The sequence below is a fragment of the Ascaphus truei genome, chromosome 2 (genome assembly GCF_040206685.1).
Source record: "Ascaphus truei isolate aAscTru1 chromosome 2, aAscTru1.hap1, whole genome shotgun sequence".
Classification (NCBI taxonomy): Eukaryota; Metazoa; Chordata; class Amphibia; order Anura; family Ascaphidae; genus Ascaphus; species Ascaphus truei.
The window spans coordinates 20,820,582-20,846,837 of NC_134484.1; the positions used below are offsets into that span (position 1 = coordinate 20,820,582).

General features: G+C 41.4%; 1 protein-coding gene across 19 annotated transcripts in view; it reads left to right on the forward strand.

Moving 5' to 3' along the window:
* Window positions 1-26,256, forward strand: part of PTK2 (protein tyrosine kinase 2) — a 338,626-nt gene that overhangs the window by 280,970 nt on the left and 31,400 nt on the right. For 18 of the 19 annotated variants that reach the window (XM_075581727.1, XM_075581721.1, XM_075581682.1 and 15 more), the window contains 2 exons: window positions 1,721-1,925; window positions 19,191-19,302. In XM_075581727.1, coding sequence (XP_075437842.1) covers window positions 1,721-1,925; window positions 19,191-19,302 — 317 coding nt within the window. Of the gene's footprint in view, window positions 1-1,720; window positions 1,926-17,563; window positions 17,886-19,190; window positions 19,303-26,256 lie in introns of those variants that run through there. The other variant, XM_075581731.1, reaches the window with a different exon arrangement.

Sequence of the window (26,256 nt, forward strand, 5' to 3'; positions counted from 1 at the left end):
AGCAAGCTTAAGCCTATAGGGCACCATGTTAAAAATGGTTTTTGAGGCAAAAAGTGACACTGTGTGCTCATTTGCATGTCATTTCCCAGAATCCCTTGCTGCAGTGGAAGTGCTGTATGCTGGGTGATAATGGGGAAAGGCGGGGTTGTAGACCTGCCTAAGACATGCAGATGAGCATACAGTTGTATTTGCATATATATATATATATATATAAACAAAAGATCTTACCCTCCTTTCGTCAGGCAAAGAAAGAGACAGCACTCACTTCCAAAATATGAAAAGTGTATTTAGGCATGTGAAGACAGACAACCATTCCCAGCGTTTCCCCAGCCGAAACGTTGGGATTGGTTGTCTGTCTTCACATGCCTTAACTTACTTTTCATATTTTGGAAGTAAGTGCTGTCTCTTTCTTTGCCTGACGAAAGGAGGGTAAGATCTTTTGTTTATTCAATTTTATGGGACTAGCGCCACCACTGTTGTTTAATATATTTATATATATATATATATATATATATATATATATATATATATATATATATATATCTATATGAAACCAGGTGTCCCACCAAGGAGACAAAAAACAGCACTCAAGGTATATTGCAAAAGTGTATTTGAAAAAAAGCAGGCACATATAAATCCAACGTTTCGGTCCTGTATAGGACCTTCCTCAGGGGCGTGCTGGAAGGTCCTATACAGGACCGAAACGTTGGATTTATATGTGCCTGCTTTTTTTCAAATACACTTTTGCAATATACCTTGAGTGCTGTTTTTTGTCTCCTTGGTGGGACACCTGGTTTCCTGTTATTTTTGTTGAACAAGCACCTATTTCTTTGGAGCCTTTGAAGTGCCTGCTGTTATCTTTATATATATATATATATATATATATATATATATATATATATATATATATATATATATATATATATTCAAAGATTTATAGGTATGTATCGGGTGCAAGCTGCCCATATACCTGTACATATTATGCATAGAACAAAAAGGCAGGCACTGAATTATTTAATTTTGCAAGTTTATTCAACGTTTCCGGGGGTTTAAAAGCTTGGCGTCACCGTGGGGTGGCTGTTCTTAAGAAGCGCTCCATTGGGAGCCGAAGCATGGAGTAACCTTGCAAAAGGAAATCGCGTCTCACTTTTTTCTCTCAAGCTATTTTTTGCCCAGGATTTGCATTATTTTTGCCTTGTATGTGTACATTTGTATAGCGTCATCCATCTACATAGCTCTTTGAAGTCTTTATTCCTGTTATGCCTCCTATTAGCTCACGTGTCTTTCTGCTGTAGGCATCAAAGTAAACATTAGGATTAGGAGTACCTGCCCCGAAGAGCTTATAATCTAAGTGATACATAGACCCCACAGTGCCTTCCCTGTCCATCTGGATAAACCAATAAGTCATAGCTTTGTTCATTTTTATCCTTGTTGATGTCCCCTTTCAATAAGCATTGTAGCTGTTTTACTGCTTCACCCCAGAGATAATCTTCTTATCGTGTCTAGATTTTGAGAGCGAAAAGAAACTGGCTGTTATTGTCGCCTTACCATATAATGCGACAATCATGTGTTCTAAGGAGAAAGTATTAAAAGTCTAAAAATAATGATACAAATAATTTGCTGAATATTTTATAGTACTATGCTCCCATGTTTCTTCCTCAAAAACCGTTTTGGACAGAGTGTACCGTGAACCAATAGTTTTTTGTTTTTTGTTTTACAGGTGTGTGCATGTGGGAAATTTTAATGTATGGAGTGAAGCCTTTCCAAGGAGTTAAGAATAATGATGTGATTGGTCGAATTGAGAATGGTGAACGGTTGCCCATGCCTCCAAACTGCCCTCCTACTCTCTACAGCCTTATGACAAAGTGCTGGGCTTACGACCCTAGCAGAAGACCAAGGTTTACGGAACTTAAAGCACAACTCAGGTAGGACGGATTATTGGTGTAAATCAGGGGTGGCCAACTCCAGTCCTCAAGGGCCACCAACCGGTCAGGTTTCCAGGATATCCCTGCTTCCGCACAAGTGGCTCAGTCTTCGACTGAAGCAAGGATATGACCTGTTGGTGGCCCTTGAGGAGTGGAGTTGGCCAACCGTGGTGTAAACTATAGAAGAAAATGTTTCAACACTTCAGATGTTGGTGAAACCTTTACTGGACTTGCTAAATGTTATAATGACGACGTTTGTGAAGATAATACAGATATAAAGCATAATTAGTCCATTAACATGTAAACCTTAGATTTACTGGTCCATTTCCTTTCTGATGTGTGTGTTTTGATATTTGTGACTAAGGGTAGGTACATGGTTCCCTTCTCTAAAGTTGCAACGAGGGGCCCGACTACTGGTCTGGTCCAATGAGCCTTCACCGCAATGCATTGTAAGCCCCCCCTCTATGAGCAAAGGGATATTGTCCAGATCTAATGCAGCCCATCAGAAAAGGAACTTCAAACATCTTCTGTTACTTTTCCTTATGCATCCCAAAACCATGCTACATTGTGAAATACTCATCTGCTAGAAAAGTATGGGTGTAAAATACTCATCTTATGATATCCGCAATAATGCAGAATAGCCTGAAAATGAGAATCATAGGAATTACAAAAATTCATAGAAATATATATATATAGCGCTGTTGTCATTTATTTTCTGTAATTTTCCGTTCAAACTAGACGACCCCCATTTAATCAGTACTCCACACAAACCATTGCATAAATAGCGTCCATTTCATACACTGCTGAAATACTTAATGAATACATAGAGATGCCTATTCTTCAGGTGTTCTTCTTTGCTTGACTTATTAGCACGCTTTACATTACTAGGTTTTCTGATGGTCCATACCCATTTGAATTAATGAACAAAATGTGCGTGACCAAATCTTTAGTTGAGCACTTTGTTCTATGCGGCTTGTGCAGCACTGCTACCTTCAGCCTCACACACGCGGGTGCCCTGTACGTCACACCCTAGAGAGGGGTCAGTCCCACCTGGGAAAGACGTGTACGGAGGAAATGGACATGTTTCCTTGGTTAATTAGTTGAATACTTCAATTATAAGTGTTTTTTGTTTAGACTTTACTTTTTCAGAGTAAATAGAAGCTTTTAACAATCTTAAATGTCTTCTTGTGATGAGACTTTTTGCCAGTTCTCAAAAGTAGAGGTGAATAGTGTTTATTCTGGCCAGTATTTGTGTAGTCATTTTGAAGGCATCATTGGTAAAAATGATAAACATAGGTAGCAGATGCTTGCATCCAAGTGATCTGGAGAGAAGAGGGAACATGCTCATTTTGAACAGGATGCAAATAAGTTAAATTGCACTCCAGGTTGCATTGCTGCTTGTGTGTGTGTGTGTGTGTGTGTGTGTGTGTGTGTGTGTGTGTGTATATATACAGGTAAACCCCGTTATAACTCGGTCCTCGGGGTCCACCCCGAGACCACCGCGTTGGTAACGGGGTCGCGCAAAAACAAAATGGCAGCCGCATCGGCGCATCATCTCCCCCCCCCCCCCCCCCGTAGCACCCTTCACCCCGCTGGGCAGGAGATGGGAGCAGGGATGTCCCTCCGGTCCCCGCTTCCCCTTGTCACCGCGTGACAGCCCGCGGGGCAGGAGCTGGGAGCGGGGATGTCCCTCCGGTCCCCGCTTACCTCTGATCCCCCCCCACGTGCCCGGTGCTCCCGCTGCCTGCATGGAGGTGGTAGCGGGGGGTTTCTTCTCCCCACCGCTGTCCCCGGCGCTCCCGCTGCCTGCGCGGGAGGGGGGGGAGGAGTGTGTGGTGGTGCTGGTCGTGGCCTTTCCTCTGTTCCGACCCCTCCCCCCCGTCTGTGTAGAGTGAGAGAGAGTGTGTGTGTGTATGTATATGGGAGAGAAACTGTGTGTGTGTATATGGGTGTGTGTGTGTGTATATGGGTGTGTGTGTGTGTGTGTGTATATGGGTGTGTGTGTGTGCGTATATATGGGTGTGGGTGTGTGTGTGTGTATATATGGATGTGTGTGTATGTGTGAGCAGTGTGTGCAGTGAGGAGTGTGTGCAGTGTGCATATGGGTGTGTGTGTGTGTGTGTGTGTGTGTATATATATGGGTGTTGGTGTGTGAGCAGTGTGAGCAGTGTGAGCAGTGTGTGCAGTGTGCAAAAAAAATGTAATTTAATTTTTTTTTTTTTTAAACGGGAGCCACGTGAATACCGCGTTATAACCGATCCGCGTTATAACAGGTCGCGCTATAACGGGGTTTACCTGTGTGTGTGTGTGTGTATATACACACACACACACACACACACACACACATATATATTTATTATTATTATTATTGAAACAGAGGGTCTTCGGAGCTGAACCCCATTAATTTCAGCTCTGGGGACCCTCTGTTTGTATCAAGTAATAACATTTTATCTTGATTACGGTATACCTGAGTGCTCTTAAGCGGGTTTCTTTTTTCTTCCTGTTGTACCATAATTACTGGCCCGTGAGCACCGCCGGTTACGGCAATTATTCCGTTATATACTGGCTTATGGTGACCACTTATACCATTAGAGTGGATGCAAGGTTATCCCCTTTTTCCTTGTACACATATATATATGTATATATGTGTGTATATATTATTATTATTATTATTATTATTATTATTATTATTATTATTATTGAAACAGGGGGTCTCCGGAGCTGAACCCCATTAATTTCAGCTTTGAGGACCCCCTGCTTCCAGAGATACTCAACTCTGTAGGGGTGCTGGTATCTGCAGCCAGGGGACTTGTGTGCCTAACAAAATGGCGGCATAAATATCCCATGTCACATGGGCAAATATGACCTGGACATTTAACCTCCACAGCGACACCGGCATCACCTACGGAGGTAAGTATCTCTGGGAGCAGGGAGTCCCAACAGCTGCAATTAATGAGTTTCAGCTACGGAGACCCCCAGATTCAAACCTATAACAAAAAACAAAAAAAAGCAAGAAATGCAACCTGGGTTGCTGCTTTAAGGATGATGTAATCGTTTTAACTTGGCCTGATTAGGTGTTTTCCTGTGACACCTTGTTATTCAGCACCTCTTCAAACTTACTGTGTTGCAGCTATGCACAATATGTAATCCCCCATGTCTACTGCTCTCCCCAATCATGCCACACCTCTTGTCTGAAAGCAATCTACTTAAAGCAGCTACACCTACTGTACGTCGCGAACAGCAGCCATGCTCCCGATCTTACAACACTCATCGTCAAGGAAGCCTTTCAGGAGTACTTCCACCAGCGCCAGCCCAACCTCTCCTAACGCAACTACACGTGTGTAATATGGTCTTCTTTCACTCAACTCTAGTAGCCAGTCATTGTGTTTACCCAGTTTCTGTATTAAATCATATGTTACTCAATCCTATATCTGTCTCCTTCTAATTACTGACTAGAAGGACACCCCCCACCACCACCCTTGTATTAATGGTTCCTTCTTTAATCAGTATTGTATTTCACTTCCGCAGCTCTGAGTACAGAGTCCTACAAAGCCCTACCTATAAAGGACTTATTATAATGTAAATGCAAACTTCAGCAAATAGGCTTGTACATGCCATTTCTTCACATATTCTCAATACTGACATGTATCACTGTTCATCAGGTACAGGGCGCGTGTACCACATACGTACCAATAAGTAGTTACTATTGATATTAGAGGGTATTAGGCAATGCCTGGTGAGAGGCTATATTTGATATTTTAGGGTAACCAATGATGGTCTTCATAGTGCTGTAAGAGCAGCACACAATCTCCAAATAGATTTGATAATAATTGCAAGGCAGTGTAAAGTGTATAAGAAATAACCCCTACCTGGGCCCTATAAGGAAAGTTATTACAATATCAGGAACCTGGGTTATTCAATGTTGGCTTGTGTAGCTCTTCCGCATGCCCGCTGTGGTATGTGTCCCGTCGGCGTGCTCCACGCTTGGAAAGGTCCAAAAACATATGTATAAAAGATTGATTTAGTTATAAAAATGTTTTACCAGGAAGTAATGCATTGAGAGTTACCTCTGATTTTCAAGTATGTCCTGGGCACAGAGTTATGAGGACAGATACATGGTTAAAAATACATGGTTGCATTAGGTCAACGGTATATGTATACATTAGATTTAATATGAGATAATATAAAATAGGGAGACAGCTGGCACTCCAAAGACAAAATAATCATGGCGGTGCATGTCCTATAAGGATAAATAAGGAAATGGTAGTCAACTCTGGCAAGAGTAAACAAAAGACAGCACTCAGTGGTAAATTAAAAATAAGACCTGTAATCAGATAAACAAGACCAACGTTTTGGTCCTCGTAGGGACCTTCTTCAGGGCAGTGCTGAGTGCCGTAGGAAGGTCCCTACATGGACCGAAACGTTGGTCTTGTTTGTGCTGCTGTTTATCTGATTGCAAAGGCTGCAGTTTGTGACGTCAGCGTCACGTGAGCTGGTTCAGCCAATGAGGGCGAAGCAGCTCCGTGACGTGTTCGCCACGCCCCCGATCGCCTACCTAATCTCCTGCAGCCCAGTATATGGTATGTTCACACATCGCACAGGAGACGGCGACGCCGGCACCCTGAGCGATGCCGTACTTTTCAGAAGATGGCTACAGTATAGCTAGATAGCATGCTGACATGCTGCTCATGAGGATGGCCCTGTGTTCAAACACAGTTCTGGTGTAACTCCCCCTAATACAGTATGTGTTGTTAATGTGTGTAGTTGCACAGTACAGCTCAACCAACCCCATCATAACGCGATCCGTTACAACGCGAATCCGCTTATAACGCGATGCAAGCGTGGCTCCCAATTTTCGTATTTATGAAAACTTTACAACACTATTATTGGTATCTTAAATACTTTATTGTACAACGCATACAATTGTACATTATGTCTAACGCGATTCGCTTATAACGCGGTGTGATTCTTTGGACCCCAAGCTCGGCGTTATAAGCGAATCGCGTTAGACATAATGTACAATTGTATGCGTTGTACAATAAAGTATTTAAGATACCAATAATAGTGTTGTAAAGTTTTCATAAATACGAAAATTGGGAGCCATGCTTGCATCGCGTTATAAGCGAATTCGCGTTGTAACGGATCGCGTTATGATGGGGTTGAGGTGAACATACAAGCCGTTTGCTGTACCTTCTCTTATTCCTTTTGCTTTCCTCCATGGCTCAGATGGTGCGTCTACTGCATGTCCTGTTAGGTCCTTCTTAGCAAGGTGTGAATTAAGTAACTGTGTATATACTAACTAAGCCCAAAACATGTTTTATACAAACCAGTGTTGACATTTTTACAAATGACGCTTTTATGGCTTGTCTGATATTTAAATATTTACAATTCTTGTGCTAAGCTGCCAAAAATGTATTTGTAAAAAAAAAAACACACAAAAAAACCCAGCATTTCTTTTGTTTAAGTGATGTGCATACTGCATATTTGGATCCATAATTGTTTATTACCAGAACAGAAACATTTAAACACCGAAGATGAATGTATTTTATGATTTGTGTCTTAAAACCTTTCTGCACTCTTCAGCCGCTCCTAATAGATTTACTTATGACATTCACTGCTGGAGAGGCCTGCACTGCCCGGAAGGGAATGTTTAGTTCTACATTTTTCCATTACTGTTTGCACGGTCTTTGTGAGACTGAGCTTATGTATGATCCTCGGGACCCCCAACGCTTCCCCATGGTGTCCTAAGCCCCGAGGACCCTCCTGATTGGACACTAATTTACTATAACTACTAATATTTTTCTCTATCCAAAAAAACCTAAGATGGCTATGTGGCCACCTACTGCAAAGCCTGGATTTCATCTCCCGGTTAGGTCTATCGGATGCTGGAGTGATGTTGACCTTAGTGGCCATATTTATTCTTCAGGACGAGTATTCTGGTAGTGGAGATTAAAAAGTTAATATCTCTGCGTGCGGGGGGTTCCTGGATAGAGGATTAACACAGTTGAATTGAAGATTAAAGAAAGAAGGCATAGCAAAACAGGGTTCCTGAGGGGATAGCTTTGAGTCGGTTTTTTTTTTAATCGTTTTTTGAGGTCACTGTTTACTGTATTACATTGATGTCATTTAACAAGGTCGGTTAACTAGATTGGTTAAAGCAGCAATAACCCCAATGGCAATGCAGTTTTTTTTATTCTCGTACTGTTCCCGTGAGGTGAATTCTGCATGTAAAGGCCGTGTTCCCCTCATTTCTTGGCTCCTGGGGATGATTATGCCAACAATAGTAAAAGCTGGGATGAAGGGAGTGGTATATCAGTCTGACCTGTGCTTTTTCCTGTAGTTTGGTCTGGCTGCAAAATACCCTCAGCTCGAGGAAGTACTAGAATAAAAACTCTGGGTGTTGCTGCTTCAAGTGATGTTTTAAGCATAGAAACATCTGCATTAATGGGCCGCATTGTCCTTTTATAATCCGTAAACTGAACACGGTAAATAGAGCCTCGGGCATTGGCTTCTTTGGAGCTGATGTCATCTCCCAACAACACAATCCTTGACTCGTAGTCTGTTCGTTTTCTGATGACATCTTCGCAATCCTTTTTTCTATAAGGAAAGAAGGATGGGTCTAGTTATCATGGGCAAGTCACTCTACCTGTATCTGCCTCAGGCAGCATTAGGCCGTGCGTATAGTGCCGGCGATGTGACGTCGCCCCAAAACAAATGCATTGCCGCCGCCGCGTGCGCTTATAGTAAGCGCGAATGCGACGGAGCGTCGGCAAATTTGGTAGCTGGCAATATTTGATTTTTCAAGGGCTGTCGTCTCATGTGACAGCCCCTGAACCAATCAAATGCCAGAAAGCCTGCGACGCCGAAGCAAAGCAAAATATAACTTTCGCTAGCAGCGACGGGTGACATCACCCGTCCCGTCTCGGGCACTATACGCGCGGCCTTAGGCTGCGCTTATAGTGACGCGATGTCGCGGCAAAACAAATGTATTGCCGCCGTTGCGTGCGCTTCTAGTAAGCGTGACTGGTGCGACGTGGCGGCGCGAAATTTAGTAGCCGTCAAATTTGATTTTTCAGAGGCTGTCGCCACGTGACAGCATCTGAACCAATCAATGGCCAGGTCGCTTGCGACGTCGCTGCAGAGCGAAATACAACTTTCGCGGGTGGGGACGGTGACGTCATCCGTCGCGCGCACTATAAGCGCGGCCTTAAATAAGTGTGTATGTGCAGCGTGTGGGATTGGAACCTCACGGCTGCCATTACAATGTTTATATCATATGAGCGTTGCTTTACACAGTCACCACCCACTGCCATTAAAGCCTCTTTTGTGTTTAGTGGAAAAATATGCCACACCGGCAACAGTGCAGTGCTGTGGGCCAGTCATTTTATTGAGTTATATCCGTGTCCACCAGCCTCTCCACCATCTAATTACGGAACATATCTTAAAATGCAGGACAGCACTTCTCCTCTTTAGCAGCTTCTTTGTAGCAGATTAGAGGGATGAAAACATTAACGCTTTCACTGCCAGAAGGGCCGGCAAGGATGTGTTGCATGTCTCCCATAGCAGCCGGAAAATGCTTTAGAACAACTTAAATGAACCCGCTTCCTGATTGAATCACCCTTAAGGTGTGACCTATTTTTCTTGTGAAAGTGAGCATGTAGTTTTTTTTTTTCTTCCTTGTGCTACACTCTTAACTGCCCAAGTAATGGCATCATCGTTACTTTACAAGCAGAGATTAGATCAGATCGGTCTCATCACGAAAGAGATCAGATGAAAACCTCAAAGTTTCTAATCGGTTTCTATAGAAGCACTAAAAAATAAACAAATGTATAAATATACTTATAGTTGTCACATTTATTTGACGTGCCAATCACCCACATACAATGCACTTAACATTTAGTTCTAAAACACACTGCTCCTTTAAAGGAGCATTTCATACTAAAGTCTCCTTTTTGTGTTTTATTTGTGAAGCAGGGGGTCTGTGGAGCTGAACCATGTTAATTTCAGCTCCTGGGACCCAGTGCTTCCCAGAGGTACTTACCTCCGTTAGCTGCTGCAGCTGCTGGTGGTACTTCCTGGTTCTTAAATCCAGTAGGAAGCCACAACGACTTTCTATTGGCCCGCATGCCGCAGGAGATTTCAAACTTCATTTTGTTTCCCCAGCAGGGGAAGGTACCGGGGCACCTTCGGAGACAAGTATCTCGGCAACCCCAGAGCAGATATTAGCGTGGTGCAGCCCCAGGCACCCCCTGCTTCCCACCTAGGGGAACCACACGTTTAAGTGCATGAATATGTTTAGTATTGTGAGTTAAAATGTTGTAAACTAAGAAGTTCATTTATTCATGAAAACTAATTGTTGTGGGTGTCCATAGTGCAGAGAATTGATCAGAAGTAGGACTAGCCTAGCACAACTTCATTCTCACATCTCAGTGATTGGGTCATGTAGTAACAATGTTCAATCTGTCTAGTTTAGTACAAGAACCGTATAGTATGTCTTCAATAATGTAGTAATTTGAAAGCGGATATACTTCTCCTCAGTCGGCCCCCGATCATGGCGTGTTCCGCTGCTTTTCTTGAGCTCGGTGTTCAGCGTTCCTTCCCAGAGAGCTCCAGGATTTGTAGATGCAGAGTGTGCAGGTTAATGGTGGGCGTCTGCCTCGCGTGCACAGTGCTTTCAAGCTCAAACCTGGATCAGACGGACTCTGGGGGATATGTGAGGGGAGACATTACTTCTCTGATGCGTTTTGCTTGAATACAAGGGGGTTTATACACGTTCCGTCTCACTTTCCTTAAATAGTCTCTGCATATTGAATGTGTTCAATTGTCAGTCACCCATGTGTACACCAAATTCAGAAATGGTATATCATTACATATTTATGTTTATGAATCGTGTAAGGACTACATGTTTTAATCAAAAGCCTTTTATACCAAGAATGTTGGGCTAATTGCTAATTAATGTTGGGATTACATTGTATATATTTGATGAGATCACTAAATCAAGGATTCCTAATGGTGTTGTTACATTGGCCATGAAATGAATGTTTAGGTAATGGTTCATTGAAAACGTAATATTTTTTTATCTGTAAATGAGAAATAATTATTGAAAATATTTTTAAAACGTGCAAAAATAAAGCAAAATGTGTTTGATAGGGATAGATTAATATAAAATAAAATGCACATGGGGACTAACACACAAACGAGCATATTCAATATGGAGAGCCTATTTAATTACAGTGAGCAGGAACGAACGTGTGTAATCTCGCAGAGGAAACTTGGTATTCAGGTGAAACGCGTCAGGGAAGTCGGGTTCCCACTCTCACAACCACCAATGGCCGTCTGATCCAGGATCCCCTGAAATTACTGTATACGTGAGGCACATCCGAACCATTTACTCTGTGCCCAGGACATACTTGAAAACGAGAGGTAACTCTCAATGTATTACTTCCTGGTAAAACTTTTTTATTAATAAATAAAATTAACTGCATCTAAAACACAGAGCTGCATACATCGGGCTTGATATGAGACTGACTGGGGAGAATTATATGTGCCTTTCAAACTTTAGTAAAATGTTAGTTCAATAAATTACAATATTATTGAAGGCATCCAATAATACACTGTTTTTGTCATTTATCTTTATCTGTCTCTTCTTTTTTTTGTTTAAATTTTTGTTTTATTGAACACTAGCTGATATACCCGGCGTTGCCCATGAGTTAAATTTCCCGCTCCCTCCTCTCCTCCTATTTCTGTGCTCCCCCTCTTTCTCCATTTCTTCCCCCCAGAGGGAGGGACAGTGGACAGGAGCGGGGTGGGGACAGTGGACAGGAGGGGGGGGTGGGGACAGTGGGGACAGTGGACAGGAGGGGGGGGTGGGGACAGTGGACAGGAGGGGGGGTGGGGACAGTGGACAGGAGGGGGGGCTGGGGACAGTCGACAGGAGGGGGGTGGGACAGTGGACCCGCCCCCCGCAGTCCCGTGCGGCGCTGTAAGTGTTAAAGCTGTATATGTATTGAACGTGAAGGCAATCATGAAGGCCCAATGCGAATGTAAGCCATAGGCTGGTGGCCATTTTATAATGTGAATGTAAATTAACACTGCGTAGGTGAACGTGGCCAGACGGGCGGCCATTTTGTAATGGCAATTCAGAGTGCGAAGGGGGAAAGGCAGTTGAATGCGGACATTTTGTGTAATGGTGTTTTACATTGTGAATGCGATTATGGTGTGGCGGTCGCGGCTACAGGGAGTGTGGTGCGGCCGTGTGTGGCACAGGGAGTGTCGGCCGCGTGCAGGCTATGGCGGGCGCGGCTACAGTAAAATGTGCGCGGCTACAGGGAGGCTACAGGGAGTGTTGTGCGGCCGTGTGTGGCACAGGGAGTTTCGGCAGGGTGCAGGCTATGGCGTGCAAGGCTACAGTAAAATGTGCGTGGCTACAGGGAGTGTGGTGTGTGCGCAGCTACAGAGAGTGTCGGGCAGGCGTGTGTGCGGTCCGTGCGGGCGTGTGTGCGGAGCTGAAGGCGTTTTTATTAGGTGGCGTATTTTCCGTATTTATTAGGTGAAGAAGGCGTATTTTCCGTTTTTATTGGTCTCAGGTGTGAGTGTGTGTACACGGGAGTGAACGGGGGTGACGGTGAGTGTGTGTGAAGCATGGTCTCAGGTGTGAGTGTGTGTGAAGCATGGTCTGAGGTGTGCGTGTGTGTGAAGCATGGTCTGAGGTGTGAGTGTGTGTGTGTACACAGGGGTGACAGTGAGTGTGTGTGTACACAGGGGTGACAGTGTGAGATGGATGAAAGTTACCTTGGACTGCGCAGGGGTTCTCTGGGGGTATGGTGTGTCAGTGTCGGTGTGTGACAGTCAAGTAGGTGTGTGTCAGTGATGTCACTGTATCTTTTGGCCAATGAGAGTCGTGTTGGGGCGGACACAGGGACCAAGATCTGTGTGTGTCTATGTGTGTGTCACAGTGGAGCTTACCTCTTGGCCAATGAGAGTAGTGGGTGGGCGGGCAGACCCACGGACGAATCTGATTGGCCACATCTACAACCCCACAAACTTCAGATTTATATATTAAGATATATAAGTACAATTGTGACAGTGACATTGTATAATGCACAAATGAAGACATATCTTATCACCAGTTTCACCATTTGGGTGTTTTCCGGGATCGCACCACTCTTTGTCGGAATTTTTTGGGCGGCTGGTCTAGTCTTATTTAGTTATGTTAAACAATTGTGATCATCTGAAGTCTTTTTTTCTTTTTTATGTTTGCTTCTCTTTTGGCTGAGTGGGAGGAAAGGGACAAACAAGAAGGAGGAGGGGGTAAGGGGAGGGATGGTAGGAGAGGGCGAGAGGGGAGCCCGGACATGTGGGATTGGCTAGAGGGTCTGCCAGGGGAGAGGGAGGGGATGGGACAGTTAACCACGCTCCCCCTCCCCCCCAGCACGAATCTAGGACTTCTCCGGTCCCCAGATCTTCAACCATGGCTCCCAGACTCTCTGGAACTGTGGTATTCTCTGTCTGAGCCTCTCCATGCTCATCACCAGGTTTACTCTCTTGATGACCATTGCCCTGGAGGGTGTTGCTATCTGTTTTCAGGCTGCTGCGATGAAGCATCTGGTGGCCATGAGTATAGCAGAGAGTAGCCTCTCCATTGGCTTGGGTAGGTCCTCAATAGGCTTTGCCAGCACCAGGGTCAAGGGGGGCTCTCAATCCCGAGACTTCATGAATAATGGTCTTGATCATGGTCCAATACCTCTTAATCTCTTAATCTCTTAATGTGCGCCATGTTTCCTCTTTGACCACATCCCCTCCAGCACACACCTGAAGTGCCGGGTAAGATCTGGCTCAGCCTACTTAGGGTTAGGTACCACTGGAATAAAATTGTATATATATTTTCTTTTGTTGTTGTACAAATTGAGGTTTTGGCTGCTGATTCCCAAATATCCTTCCAATCGTCTAACTCAATGTCTAAGTTGAGGTCCGCACAACGTTTAAGCATGTAAGAATGGGATTCTGTGCTTGATGCTGACACCAGTCCTCCGTTTATCTATCTGTCTCTTCTTAACTTCACGAGCTGCCCTATATATTACTGACGAGCAGAGTCTGTATAAGCAACTCTGGTCACACTAAAGAGTCATCTTTTTTTTTTTTTAATTACATTAAACTGATTAGTTGTCCACAAAATATACTTTTGTATTTCAAGTCGAACGAAACTCGTGACAATGATTTGCTGTTTAACATGCCTTCCAAAGAATGTGTCTTCTGTGGCTTGTTTTCCAGTGGATCTGTATCTGCTCTTCTCTTCCCATGAATGACTTTAATTAGGCATTCATTGTAAATGCTGTTTCTGTCCTTGTATCCCCTTTCCTGTGATGTCCAGTGCAATGCAACCTATTTGTGCCTTGCCCAGATATGAATGAGTCTTCTATATTTTCTATTACATCTTGAGGAACCACATCCGTGGAAAAAGTGCCATGGAAAGAAGTCCTAATATAAGACATACAGCTATTTAATACAGGGACTGTTGCTTAATTCTACAATTAGCACTTTTGGATGAGCTCATGTTAGATTTTTGTAGACACTTTGTTTCTATTGAACATTTTTCCATGTTTCTATTTTTGGATTAAGACTTGCACTGAAATCGGGAAAAGCCCTTTTAGCAGTGAAATGCCCTATATACAACATGTTTAACGAAGGTTTCTGAAATAACGGTTATTATAGCATGGCCTTGTCAGCAATTATAATGACCAGGTACCCAGGTACCAGAATAGTGGGGAGCCACGTTGGTCTTTTCTTCCTTGTAGTAACAAAGGAGGGAGACGGAGTATGAGGTTTGATACCTTTTATTGGACCTAACAGGTAGTTGATCCGTTACAAGCTTTCGAACGTCTCGGGGTCCTTCTTCAGATCCTCCCCAATCCCTCCTTTATTAGGTAGTGTAGGACCCTGAGAGGTTGGAAAGCTTGTAACATATCAGCTACTTGTTGGTCCAATAAAAGGTATCAAACCCGTTACTCCCTCTCCATCCTTTATTAATAGATTCAAATATAAATCACTTGTGCTGTTGATGACTATTGAAGGAAATGCTGTTCTTTATGGACATTCTTTAAAAAAAAAAAAAAAAAAAGAAGAAAGAGAGTCCACAGTTGAAGAATTGGTGCTAGTGTGTTGTACCCATAGGAGTATTCACGATGTGATAATCTGCTTTTCAAATAGAGATGGGGGGGGGGGTAAAAACTTTTTTTTTTTTTTTTTTAAATGAATTGAAACATCATATTTCATGATTTTAAAATACCATTGCCAGGATAATTCAGACTGAAACTGGTATCAAAATGTCAGTAAATACTTCTGTTCTCATGATGAATATTTGGAAATAATGTCATAGTTTGCTTTTTAATCTATTGTATTACTTATGATCCTAAAGCAAAACACGGTACATATTTGTAACTATCTATCGGCAAGTGAGCTTGCCTATGAACGTTCTGTAACGAGTTTTGATGATGGTGGTTTGTAGAGGGTGCCAGAGAAGAGTTCATATTAAAAGTATGCCTTCTCTTATTGTTGCTAAAAATACTTGGTTTGGGAAAATATGCCACGATCTGACTTTTTGCCCTTCTGTGAATATTCTGTGACTGCTTTAAGCTCTTAAGCAGCTGGAAAGGAAAGGCCAGAGATGTCCCAGGGTTTGTTTGCACTCCTTCTAGGGTCTGGACTTCCCATTGTGAAAACAATGTTTATGACCAGTTATTTATATACCTCATGTACATACAGGCAAATACAGACACACGTTTGTTCCCCACATCTCTCTGAGATGATCCATAGCAGAAGGAGCAATCCGTGCCATCACCTTTTAACCCCTTAAGTGTCGGGGCTCAGCAACACCTTGCAAAGCCTTGCTATGCTCAATACACATTTCTGTCTTTTTGTATATTTTTTTAAAAGAACTTGTTACTGTTTGCTCCTTTAAAAATGATGGGGGCATCTCATCAAATCAGTGACATTATTTTTTTTATTAGGGATATTTTGCTTTTCTGTGGTTTTCTCCAAAATATTGGTGAAGCATTCCACCTTTTACATATTAAAAAGTGTCAGCCACTAAAGGAATTTGCCTCTACTATGCACCTATTTAATATCTCCTAATACGTCTATACTTTACTTCTGTAAAGAGCTTCATACATTGTCTGGCACTATACAGCTCAACCCCCTTATAACGCTGTGCTTGGGGTCCAAAGAATCACATCGCGATATAAGCGGATCGCGTTAGAAATAATGTACAATTGTATGCATTGTACGATAAAGTATTTAAGATACCAATAATCGCGTTGTAAAGTATTCATAAATACGAAAATTGGGAGTCGCGCTTGCATCGCGTTATAAGCGGATCGCGTTCTAACGGGGTTGAGCTGTATAACTTAAAATGCCATAACACTTGGTAGCTTCTGTTTCTAGTGGAGCTAATCATATTCTCTCCCCACCCCCAGAAGGGAGCTCAGCAGGGCCCTCATTGCCTCTTCTGTATCTGTGTGCGTTTGTTTGTCCTTATTTGTGTGTCATTCTGTGTCTGAAATATACATAACTATGTACCCCAATTGTACTGCGCTGCAGAATATGTTGACGCTTTACAAATAAGTGATGATAATATGGCTCTGAGTGGGCCAGCAGTGTACTCGGTTAGATATGTTGCATGTATCCTACATGTCTCCATGTTGCGTCTGTTTCAGTAATAGACAGAGATGACGCGTCTGAAAGTGAATATCCATCCTTGTCGCTGCTTTTTACTGAAGCATACTGGGTATTCAGGAAAGGAATCCCAAACATTTACTGCTGTTTTAAAGAGGCAATCCAAGCAGCTCTTAAACATTTTTTTTTTTAAATATATGCAGCCTTTGATTACCTTTGATTAAAAATGCATTACCTAAGCTGCCGATCGACTCGTTCTGCCGTGATCTATCAGCAATGACCCTGCTTCCCAGGGTTCACTAAATGGCTGCCTTTCAGTTTCAATCAATCCTTCAGTCAGTGTAACTCAGCAGCTACAATGTATCCGGATATTACTAAGCTAATGTTATCTATTGTTACAGTTTGCAGCTCAAACTGCTGGGAATATTGGCAACAAATTATCACAAGCAGGAAAGTGTTACTAAGGTTACTGCTGGGGAGGTGTGCTAAAGCCTGCTATAGAAATCAAAGGATGCTCAGTATAAGAAAACTAATTAAACGTTGGATTAAGAGTTGAATTTAAAAAAATAAATATAGAGTAAGTATGATCTTATACTACAAAACTGATTTATTTAAATTTAAAAAAAAAACACATGTAGGATATTGCATGGATTCCCCTTTAACTAAAAGAGGACAAGAAAGTTGAGATCTCGTTGTAACCCTTTTTCTGCAACCAGGGGCCTGCAAACCGTACGTTGTTGCCTCTGTGGCAGGATGGCAGGCAAGGGTTAAACGTCATAAATAGAGACCTAGACAGAGAGATTAGACCTCTAACTTTTGCTAACATTTCCTTTGTGGCCTCTTCACAAAATTGATAAGAGTGTTTGCTGAAACTGAGTTTGTCCACACAAGATGGCATGAGAGATCACACGTTCGGAAGTACACATTGTTTAGTGTCTCCTCCTGGGCATGAGTAATGTGGGATGGGTTACTGGTCGCTCTGAAGCTATAGGTTGTACACAGAGACCGAGTCCCAGCGTAAGAGACACGATGGCACTGTGAAACAGTGTCTGGATACAGCAGCGCTGCTTGGTGTAGGAATGATGGACAAGGAGACATAATTAGGAAGTCGTGTCTGATGTGGAACTAGAGAAAATTGGAGTCGCCATGGATTCCAAACTTTCTGTTAAGTGCTTTAAATCATGGCAAGGTTCCAAGATTAACAATCCACATAGCAGAGCGGGGAGGTGGCTGCTGTGAAAGCAGAAGATAACTTGCAGATAGTCACGTTGACACTCCCGGAGCACACGGGTAAGTTGGCTAAATAGTGTTGTTTTTCTGTGTTGTTGAAGGCTTACATTTCTGATGTATGGACTTCACAAGATGGGAAACTTGGCTGCTGAAGGTTTAAGGCACGCGTGCTGCTTTGAGCATGTCAGCTTGTTTGATCGTGTGTTTGCTAAGTTGAGGTTGTATTCATTTCGTACAGTTCAATGGACAGCCAAAATAAAGTCGCATATGTGTTATTTTGTATGGTACTTGTAATGTATTGTGTTTTTATCTATAGAACACCAGCCATGTATTCAGAATATTACCGTGTTAGCATACAGTGTACACAGCAACATAGTGCAGGGAAGAGTCAGACAAATACATAGAAGAGCATAGTACATAAAACATGTCCATTGGGTGAGCGCAGTTCCTCCCCGAAGAACTTTCTGTCTATGAAGTGTTTCTATTTGCCTGCAATATGTTCTAAACGTGTCCTACAGACTATGACATAGCTTTCACTATTTCATGTTATTAAGGATTTTTCAATTGTTTATTTGAAATGGAAATGCTTACTGTACCCATTTGATATTCATAAGCAGACATCTAGTTTTCATGTCTACTGTACCTGCATATTGAGATTCTGTTGATTGCTGAAGGAATTTATTATCAAGTGTTTTTTTTGTTTAGTTTTTTTTTTATAGCAGAATATGTAGTACTGGGACTGTGTGTGTGTGTGTGTGTGTGTGTGTGTGTGTGTGTGTGTGTGTGTGTGTGTGTGTGTGTTTTGTAGTACATGGTCTGCGTGTTTGTAGCACAGGAGTGTGTGTGTGTGTGTGTGTGTGTGTGTTTTGTAGTACAGGGTTTGTGTGTTTGTGTCTTGTAGTACAGGGTCTGTGTGTTTTGTAGTACAGGATCTGTGTGTTTGTGTCTTGTAGTACAGGGTCTGTGTGTCTTGTAGTACAGGGTCTGTGTGTCTTGTAGTACGGGGTCTGTGTGTTTGTGTCTTGTAGTACAGGGTCTGTGTGTTTGTGTCTTGTAGTACAGGGTCTGTGTTTATGTCTTGTAGTACAGGGTCTGTGTGTGTTGTAGTACAGGGTCTGTGTGTTTATGTCTTGTAGTACAGGGTCTGTGTTTATGTCTTGTAGTACCGGGTCTGTGTGTTATGTAGTACAGGGTCTGTGTGTCTTGTAGTACAGGGTCTGTGTGTCTTGTAGTACAGGGTCTGTGTGTTTGTGTCTTGTAGTACCGGGTCTGTGTGTTTGTGTCTTGTAGTACCGGGTCTGTGTGTTATGTAGTACAGGGTCTGTGTGTCTTGTAGTACAGGGTCTGTGTGTTTGTGTCTTGTAGTACAATACTGGAAGAAGAGAAACTGCAGCAAGAGGAGCGAATGAGAATGGAGTCGCGGCGTCAGGTGACCGTTTCCTGGGACTCGGGAGGATCAGATGAAGCGCCTCCTAAGGTGAGCGTTTTGGGGGTTTCACCGTGTCCTTTATCTGCCTTTTGTTTTTGCTCTTTTTATTGCCTTAAGTCCTCATATATTTCTTCTTGCTGTGCATTTAATGTGGCTGGGTTAGTCAAAACTGGACTTGCAGTAATCCAATAATACATACATTATTTAATCAGCAATAGCTCATGTGATGATTAGATAACTCATTTCTGCTACAACTTTCATATTGATACTTTGAGCAGCCTCTTTCTGGTGTGTGTGTGTGCGTGCGTGCGTGTGCGTGTCTGTGCGTGCGCGTGTCTGTGCGTGCGCGTATGCGCGCACACACAAAAAAAGTTTGTTAGACTAAATAAAAAACACATAATAAAACTCACGGCCTCTCAATGACAGGGTAATGGAGAATGCACAACCCACAGACTTCATGCAACCAAAGCAGCAATAACAATCAACACAGAGATGCAATTAAAGGCTAAAGATATATACTGTACCCCAAAATGTAAGGCTTTTGTGAAGGAAAATCTCTCCACAGAAACCTAGACCGACCAGTCCATAGAATAAAGCTGCATTTCAAGCTGCTGTTTTAAAAATAAAATATATATATATATATATATATAAAAAAAAAAAAATCATTCAATATGTGCATCAATACAATCTGCACACTGACAAGTGATTAGCTAAGCAGCAGATCGATCTGTTCTCCTGTAATCAATCACTTGCTCTGGGTTAATTACTGTAATTCAGCATTTTGGGCAATGTAGTTCTGGAATATGACTGACTGGGCAGTTACTAGATACAATTGGTGCACTGCTAGAGAGAGGGCGGGGCTCAAAAGCCAGAGCCTATCAGAAGGGAAAGGGGGCTGTCACTTTGGAAATGCTTCCTACATTAGAAACATTAAAAATGTCTTTAAAACATTCTTTTTTTTAAAATGCTACAAATATTTATTATATATACACATACATACATACATACATACATACATACATACATACATACATCTTCAAATGTACTCCTAGCTGAGCTAAATAAATAAAAGTGCCTGGCCAGATATATAGACATGCACAGAATACAATAATAATACGTAGATCTATGAAGAAAATTCAGGAATCAACGATACCGCCATAGGATGAGGAAGCATGGAAACGTCCTTCAGTAAGGGCAGCATAGGTGAAGGTAAACATCCTTCAGTAAGGGCAGTATAGGTGAAGGTAAACGTCCTTCAGTAAGGGCAGCATAGGTGAAGGTAAACGTCCTTCAGTAAGGGCAGCATAGGTGAAGGTAAACGTCCTTCAGTAAGGTCTGCATAGGTGAAGGTAAACGTCCTTCACTAAGGGCAGCATAGGTGAAGGTAAACGTCCTTCAGTAAGGGCAGTATAGGTGAAGGTAAACGTCCTTCAGTAAGGGCAGTATAGGTGAAGGTAAACGTCCTTCAGTAAGGGCAGCATAGGTGAAGGTAAACGTCCTTCAGTAAGGGCAGTATAGGTGAAGGTAAACGTCCTTCAGTAAGGGCTGCATAGGTGAAGGTAAACGTCCTTCAGTAAGGGCAGCATAGGTGAAGGTAAACGTCCTTCAGTAAGGGCAGCATAGGTGAAGGTAAACGTCCTTCAGTAAGGTCTGCATAGGTGAAGGTAAACGTCCTTCACTAAGGGCAGCATAGGTGAAGGTAAACGTCCTTCAGTAAGGGCAGTATAGGTGAAGGTAAACGTCCTTCAGTAAGGGCAGTATAGGTGAAGGTAAACGTCCTTCAGTAAGGGCAGCATAGGTGAAGGTAAACGTCCTTCAGTAAGGGCAGTATAGGTGAAGGTAAACGTCCTTCAGTAAGGGCTGCATAGGTGAAGGTAAACGTCCTTCAGTAAGGGCAGCATAGGTGAAGGTAAACGTCCTTCAGTAAGGGCAGCATAGGTGAAGGTAAACGTCCTTCAGTAAGGGCAGCATAGGTGAAGGTAAACGTCCTTCAGTAAGGGCAGCATAGGTGAAATTTGGTTGAAAATTTTTTGAACAAACAAAACTGCATGTTTGGGATCAAGTGATCAAGTGCCAGCATGCTAATATGCGTCATTCAAGTCAGAGGACGTGATTTAGACCCGCCCCAATGCGCGTTTCCCAACGACTTCTTCCGGGGGCTGTGACAGCTGGAGGGGTGGGAGTGACAGCTGAAGGGACCAATCTTTGCTTCGGCGTGAGTGAGTGCGCCAATCGTAGTGTCAACAATTAGATTACACCGCGGACATCACTTAACATTGGGAATCGGCAGATGTGTGAGCTACAAGAGATACATATACGGATCATATCAATATACAGCAGATTCAGTCATATACAATCACCTTTGAAACATACCGCTACTCATTATAAAAACATTGGAGACACACTGGCATAAGTGAGCCTAATTTGACAATCCATTTACGTTCTTTTCGTAAAAGTATCTTTTCCAAATCTTCTCGTTTAATCCCAATGATAGTTGGCGTATTGTAAAGGCCGTTGGCAAAGTTGTATTAGAATCCTGTTTCTTTCAGAAATGTTTTGCAACGGTGGTAAAAAAAAAAAAATTCTCCACTTTTTTTTATCTTGTTTATCATTCCCAATGTTTCTTCTGTGCTCTAACACAGGGGGGCACAAACTTTTTTCCCTGCGGCCCCCTCACTCCCGCGCCCCCCCTAACCCCCACTTACCTGCGCTCCGGCGTCATGACAAAATGCCGCCACGGCGACGCAGGAAGGAAGCCGCCCGGAGCCTAGGTAAGTAAAGGTTTTCAGAGGCCCTGCAGCTCCCCCGGCACTTAATTTAAGTGCCTTCGGGAAGCGCGCGGGTCCTCTGTAAACCCTGCTCCCCCCCGCCGGCAGTCTCGCGCCCCCCCTGGGGGTCCGCCCCCCAGTTTGCGCACCGCTGCTCTAACACACAGAACCTCGGCTCCCTGGTTATCTTTCCTGCATGAATTAAATTACAGGTGCATGCCAGATGACAGACCACTCCCTTCGATTTACAATTAAAAAATAGTTTTTCTGTAGTATTGATTTTTACCGGAAGTATTGTAAAAATGATTCGTAGCTTTCATAGATCTGCATGCGGAGCAGGCGCCACATTTAAAGAGCCCTTTTTGTGTAATTTCTCAGTACGAGGTTGAGCAATCTTGTTAGAGTAATGGCTGTGCACCAATTTGTCTTGCATTTTAGAGGCACGTCTTCTAGTAAGACTAATATTATTGCCCAATACATCTCCCAGAACCATGTCTGTTAATAAGATATGCCAGTGTTTTTGAAGTATATATCAAATCTTGGACCATTGTTCATTCTAAGTCCCAATAAACCGTATGATTTTTTTTCTCTCTCTAATTATCCCTTGTTCATGACGAGTTTTGGGGCCAATAGAGATTCTCTGGGTCTATGTAGACCTTGATCAACACTTCTGTTGCTGTAGCCTCATGACTGAAAGCGTTTCTTCAGCTCTGAAGCCCTATGATTAAAAATCTCTGATGCTGAGCAATTATGTCTTAATTGGAGAAATTCACTGATGGGAACACCCTTAATCTGATAAAAGGATGCGCACTGTCGGCATGTAGAATAGAATTAGTTGAGTATATATATATATATATATATATATATATATATATATATATATATATATACCGTATTTCCTCGATTGTAAGACGCACCATCGATTTGGCCCTTACAAATCGAGGAAAATTATTTTTCACTTACCATTTGTTTCAGGAGAGGTCCCATGTCACCGAAGGATGAAGTGGGCGGCGGCAGGAGAGGTTCCACGTCTGCAGATGGTTGAAGATGGACAGCGGGAGTGCCGCGGCTGCAGTACAGGTCCCAAGTCTGCAGGTGAATGAAGATAAGAAAACAGTGGTCGGGCGTGCGATGGCTGTAGGAGATCATAATAGCAGGAGAGCTGAGCAGGAGCAGAGCGGCGTAGGGGAACGGCTTGGTTGGTGCACACTGTAACCGGAAGTCAGACACCGGTCAACTTCCGGTGTTACTGTGTGCGCCTCCCAAGCCGTTACCCTATGCCGCTCTGCTCCTGCTCAGCTCTCCTGCTATTATGATCTCCTGCCGCCGCACTCCTGCCCACTGTCTTCTTATTTTCATTCACCTGCAGACTTGGGACCTGTCCTGCCGCACTCCTGTCCGCTGTCCATCTTCAACCATTTGCAGACGTTGGACCTCTCCTGCCGCCACCCACTTCATCCTTCGCTGACATGGGACCTCTCCTGAAAAATGGTAAGTGAAAAGAGGGGGTTAGTAATGTAGACACTTTTTTTTTTTTTTTTTAATACATCGATTCTTCTTAGACGCACCCCGATTTCAGACATGTAAAATTCGGGGAAAAGGTACATCTTAGAATCGAGGAAATAGGGTATATATATATATATATATATATATATATATATATATATATATATATATATATATATATATATATATATATATATATATATATATATATATATATATATATATATATATATAGTTAAGTTATGGTGAGTAAAAAAAGTGACAAAAACCCTCCACAGGAAAGCAAATATGCAAATATAGCTGTATGCTCATCTGCATGTCTGCAGATGAGCCTAAGACCTTGCAGACCTGCCTAAGACATGCAGATGAGCATACAGCTATATTTGCATATATATATATATATATACCCTATTTCCTCGATTCTAAGACTTACTAACCCCCTCTTTTCATATATATACAGCTAAACCCCGTTATAACGCGGTCCTTGGGGTCCACAACCCAAAGACCGCGTTACAACCGGGGTCGCGTTAAAATTTCACCGACATCAGCTCTGGAGCTTCCTCATTACAGATTTAAATCTCCTCCATTTTGCCGCCTTACCAGTGCTCTCCTCTTCCTGCTGTCCACGTGCTCATATCTCTCTGCTCTGCTCATCTCTCTGCTCTCTTGCCATCGTTTTTTTTCAAACATTCAATTCAATGCTTTATTGACTACCAGACACAGACACAGACACAATTAAACATTAATACATTTTGTACAAAACACATGCAGGGATTGAACTCGGGACCTTCTGATACCAATGCCTTGCTTCTTACCTCTACACCATAGGCTTGGTGCGACAAGACAGAACCTATAAATATATTTATCCTCTACAACACAAGGGACATGTCAATGTGAAATCTTAAGGCAATTTCTAGCTGTCTATGACATCATACAGTTCTGTGGTGTAGTGGAAGAACTCTTACCAACATATGCAAGGGTCCTGGGTTCAATTCCTGTATGAAATGGTATAATTAACTTTTTTAATAAATTATTATTTTAATTATGTTGTATAATTTATAAATATATAATTCTTTATTATTCTTTATTAAGTATTAATTATTCATTAATCAATAATGATGTATTAATAATAATTCATTATTAATCATTCTTTATGATTAATTATGTATTATTAATAAGTATGATGATTAATTATTATTAGCAGTTAATTAACTAATTAATAATTAATTAATAATTATGTATTAAGTATTATTAATAATTATTTTTTTAATAATTATTAATTAATAATACTATTATTATTAATTATATTATGATTAATAAGTATGATTATTAATTATCATTAACAATTCATAATTTTGACTAATTAATAAGTATTACTAATACCTAATAATTATTAATACCCAATTAGTAATAATAATTATTAATACTTAATTATTAATAAAACTTATTAATACTTAATAACTATTAATAATTAGTAAGTATTAATAATTGTTGTTAATAATTAAGTATTAATAATTATTATTACTAATTGGGTGCTAATAATTATTAAGTAATTATTAATACTTAATTATTAACAATTATTAATACTTACTAATTATTAATAACAATTATTAATACTTACTAATTATTAATAATTAGTAAGTATTAATACGTTTCATTAATAAGTATTAATAATTATTATTAAGTATTTAGTAATAATTATTAATTAGTTAATTAACTGTTAATAATAATTAATAATCATACTTATTAATAATACATAATTAATCATAAAGAATGATTAATAATGAATTATTATTAATACATCATTATTGATTAATGAATAATTATTATTTAATAAAGAATAATAAAGGATTATATATTTATAAATTATACAACATAATTAAAATAATAATTTATTAAAAAAGTTAATTATACCATTTCATACAGGAATTGAACCCAGGACCCTTGCATATGTTGGTAAGAGTTCTTCCACTACACCACAGAACTGTGTGATGTCATAGGCAGCTAGAAATTGCCTTAAGATTTTACATTGACATGTCCCTTGTGTTGTAGAGGATAAATATATTTATAGGTTCTGTCTTGTCGCACCAAGCCTATGGTGTAGAGGTAAGAAGCAAGGCATTGGTATCAGAAGGTCCCGAGTTCAATCCCTGCATGTGTTTTGTACAAAATGTATTAATGTTTAATTGTGTTTGTGTCTGTGTCTGGTAGTCAATAAAGCATTGAATTGAATGTTCGAAAAAAAAAAAACCGTGGGCAGAGAGATGATGAGCACGTGGACAGCACAGCTGTAAGAGGAGAGAGAGTGTGTGTAAGGCGGCAAAATGGAAAATTTGAGATGCAGGTAAGCCGGCAAAATGGAGGCTTTCAATTCGGGAGCCATGCTCAGACCGCGTTATAACCGATTCGCGGTATAGCGAGGCGCGTTATAACGGGGTTTAGCTGTATATATATATATACAAATATAGCTGTATGCTATATTTGCATATTTGCTTTCCTGTGTAGGGTTTTTGTCACTTTTTTTTACTCACCATAACTTAACTCAGTATTATGTTTTATATATATATATATATATATATATATATATATATATATATATATATATATATATAATCAAAAAATAAATAGATGATACCGTTCTGTGGCTAACGAAATGCTTTTATTTGTGCGAGCTTTCGAGATACATTGATCTCTTCTTCCGGCGATGTTACAATGAATGAAGCAAGCA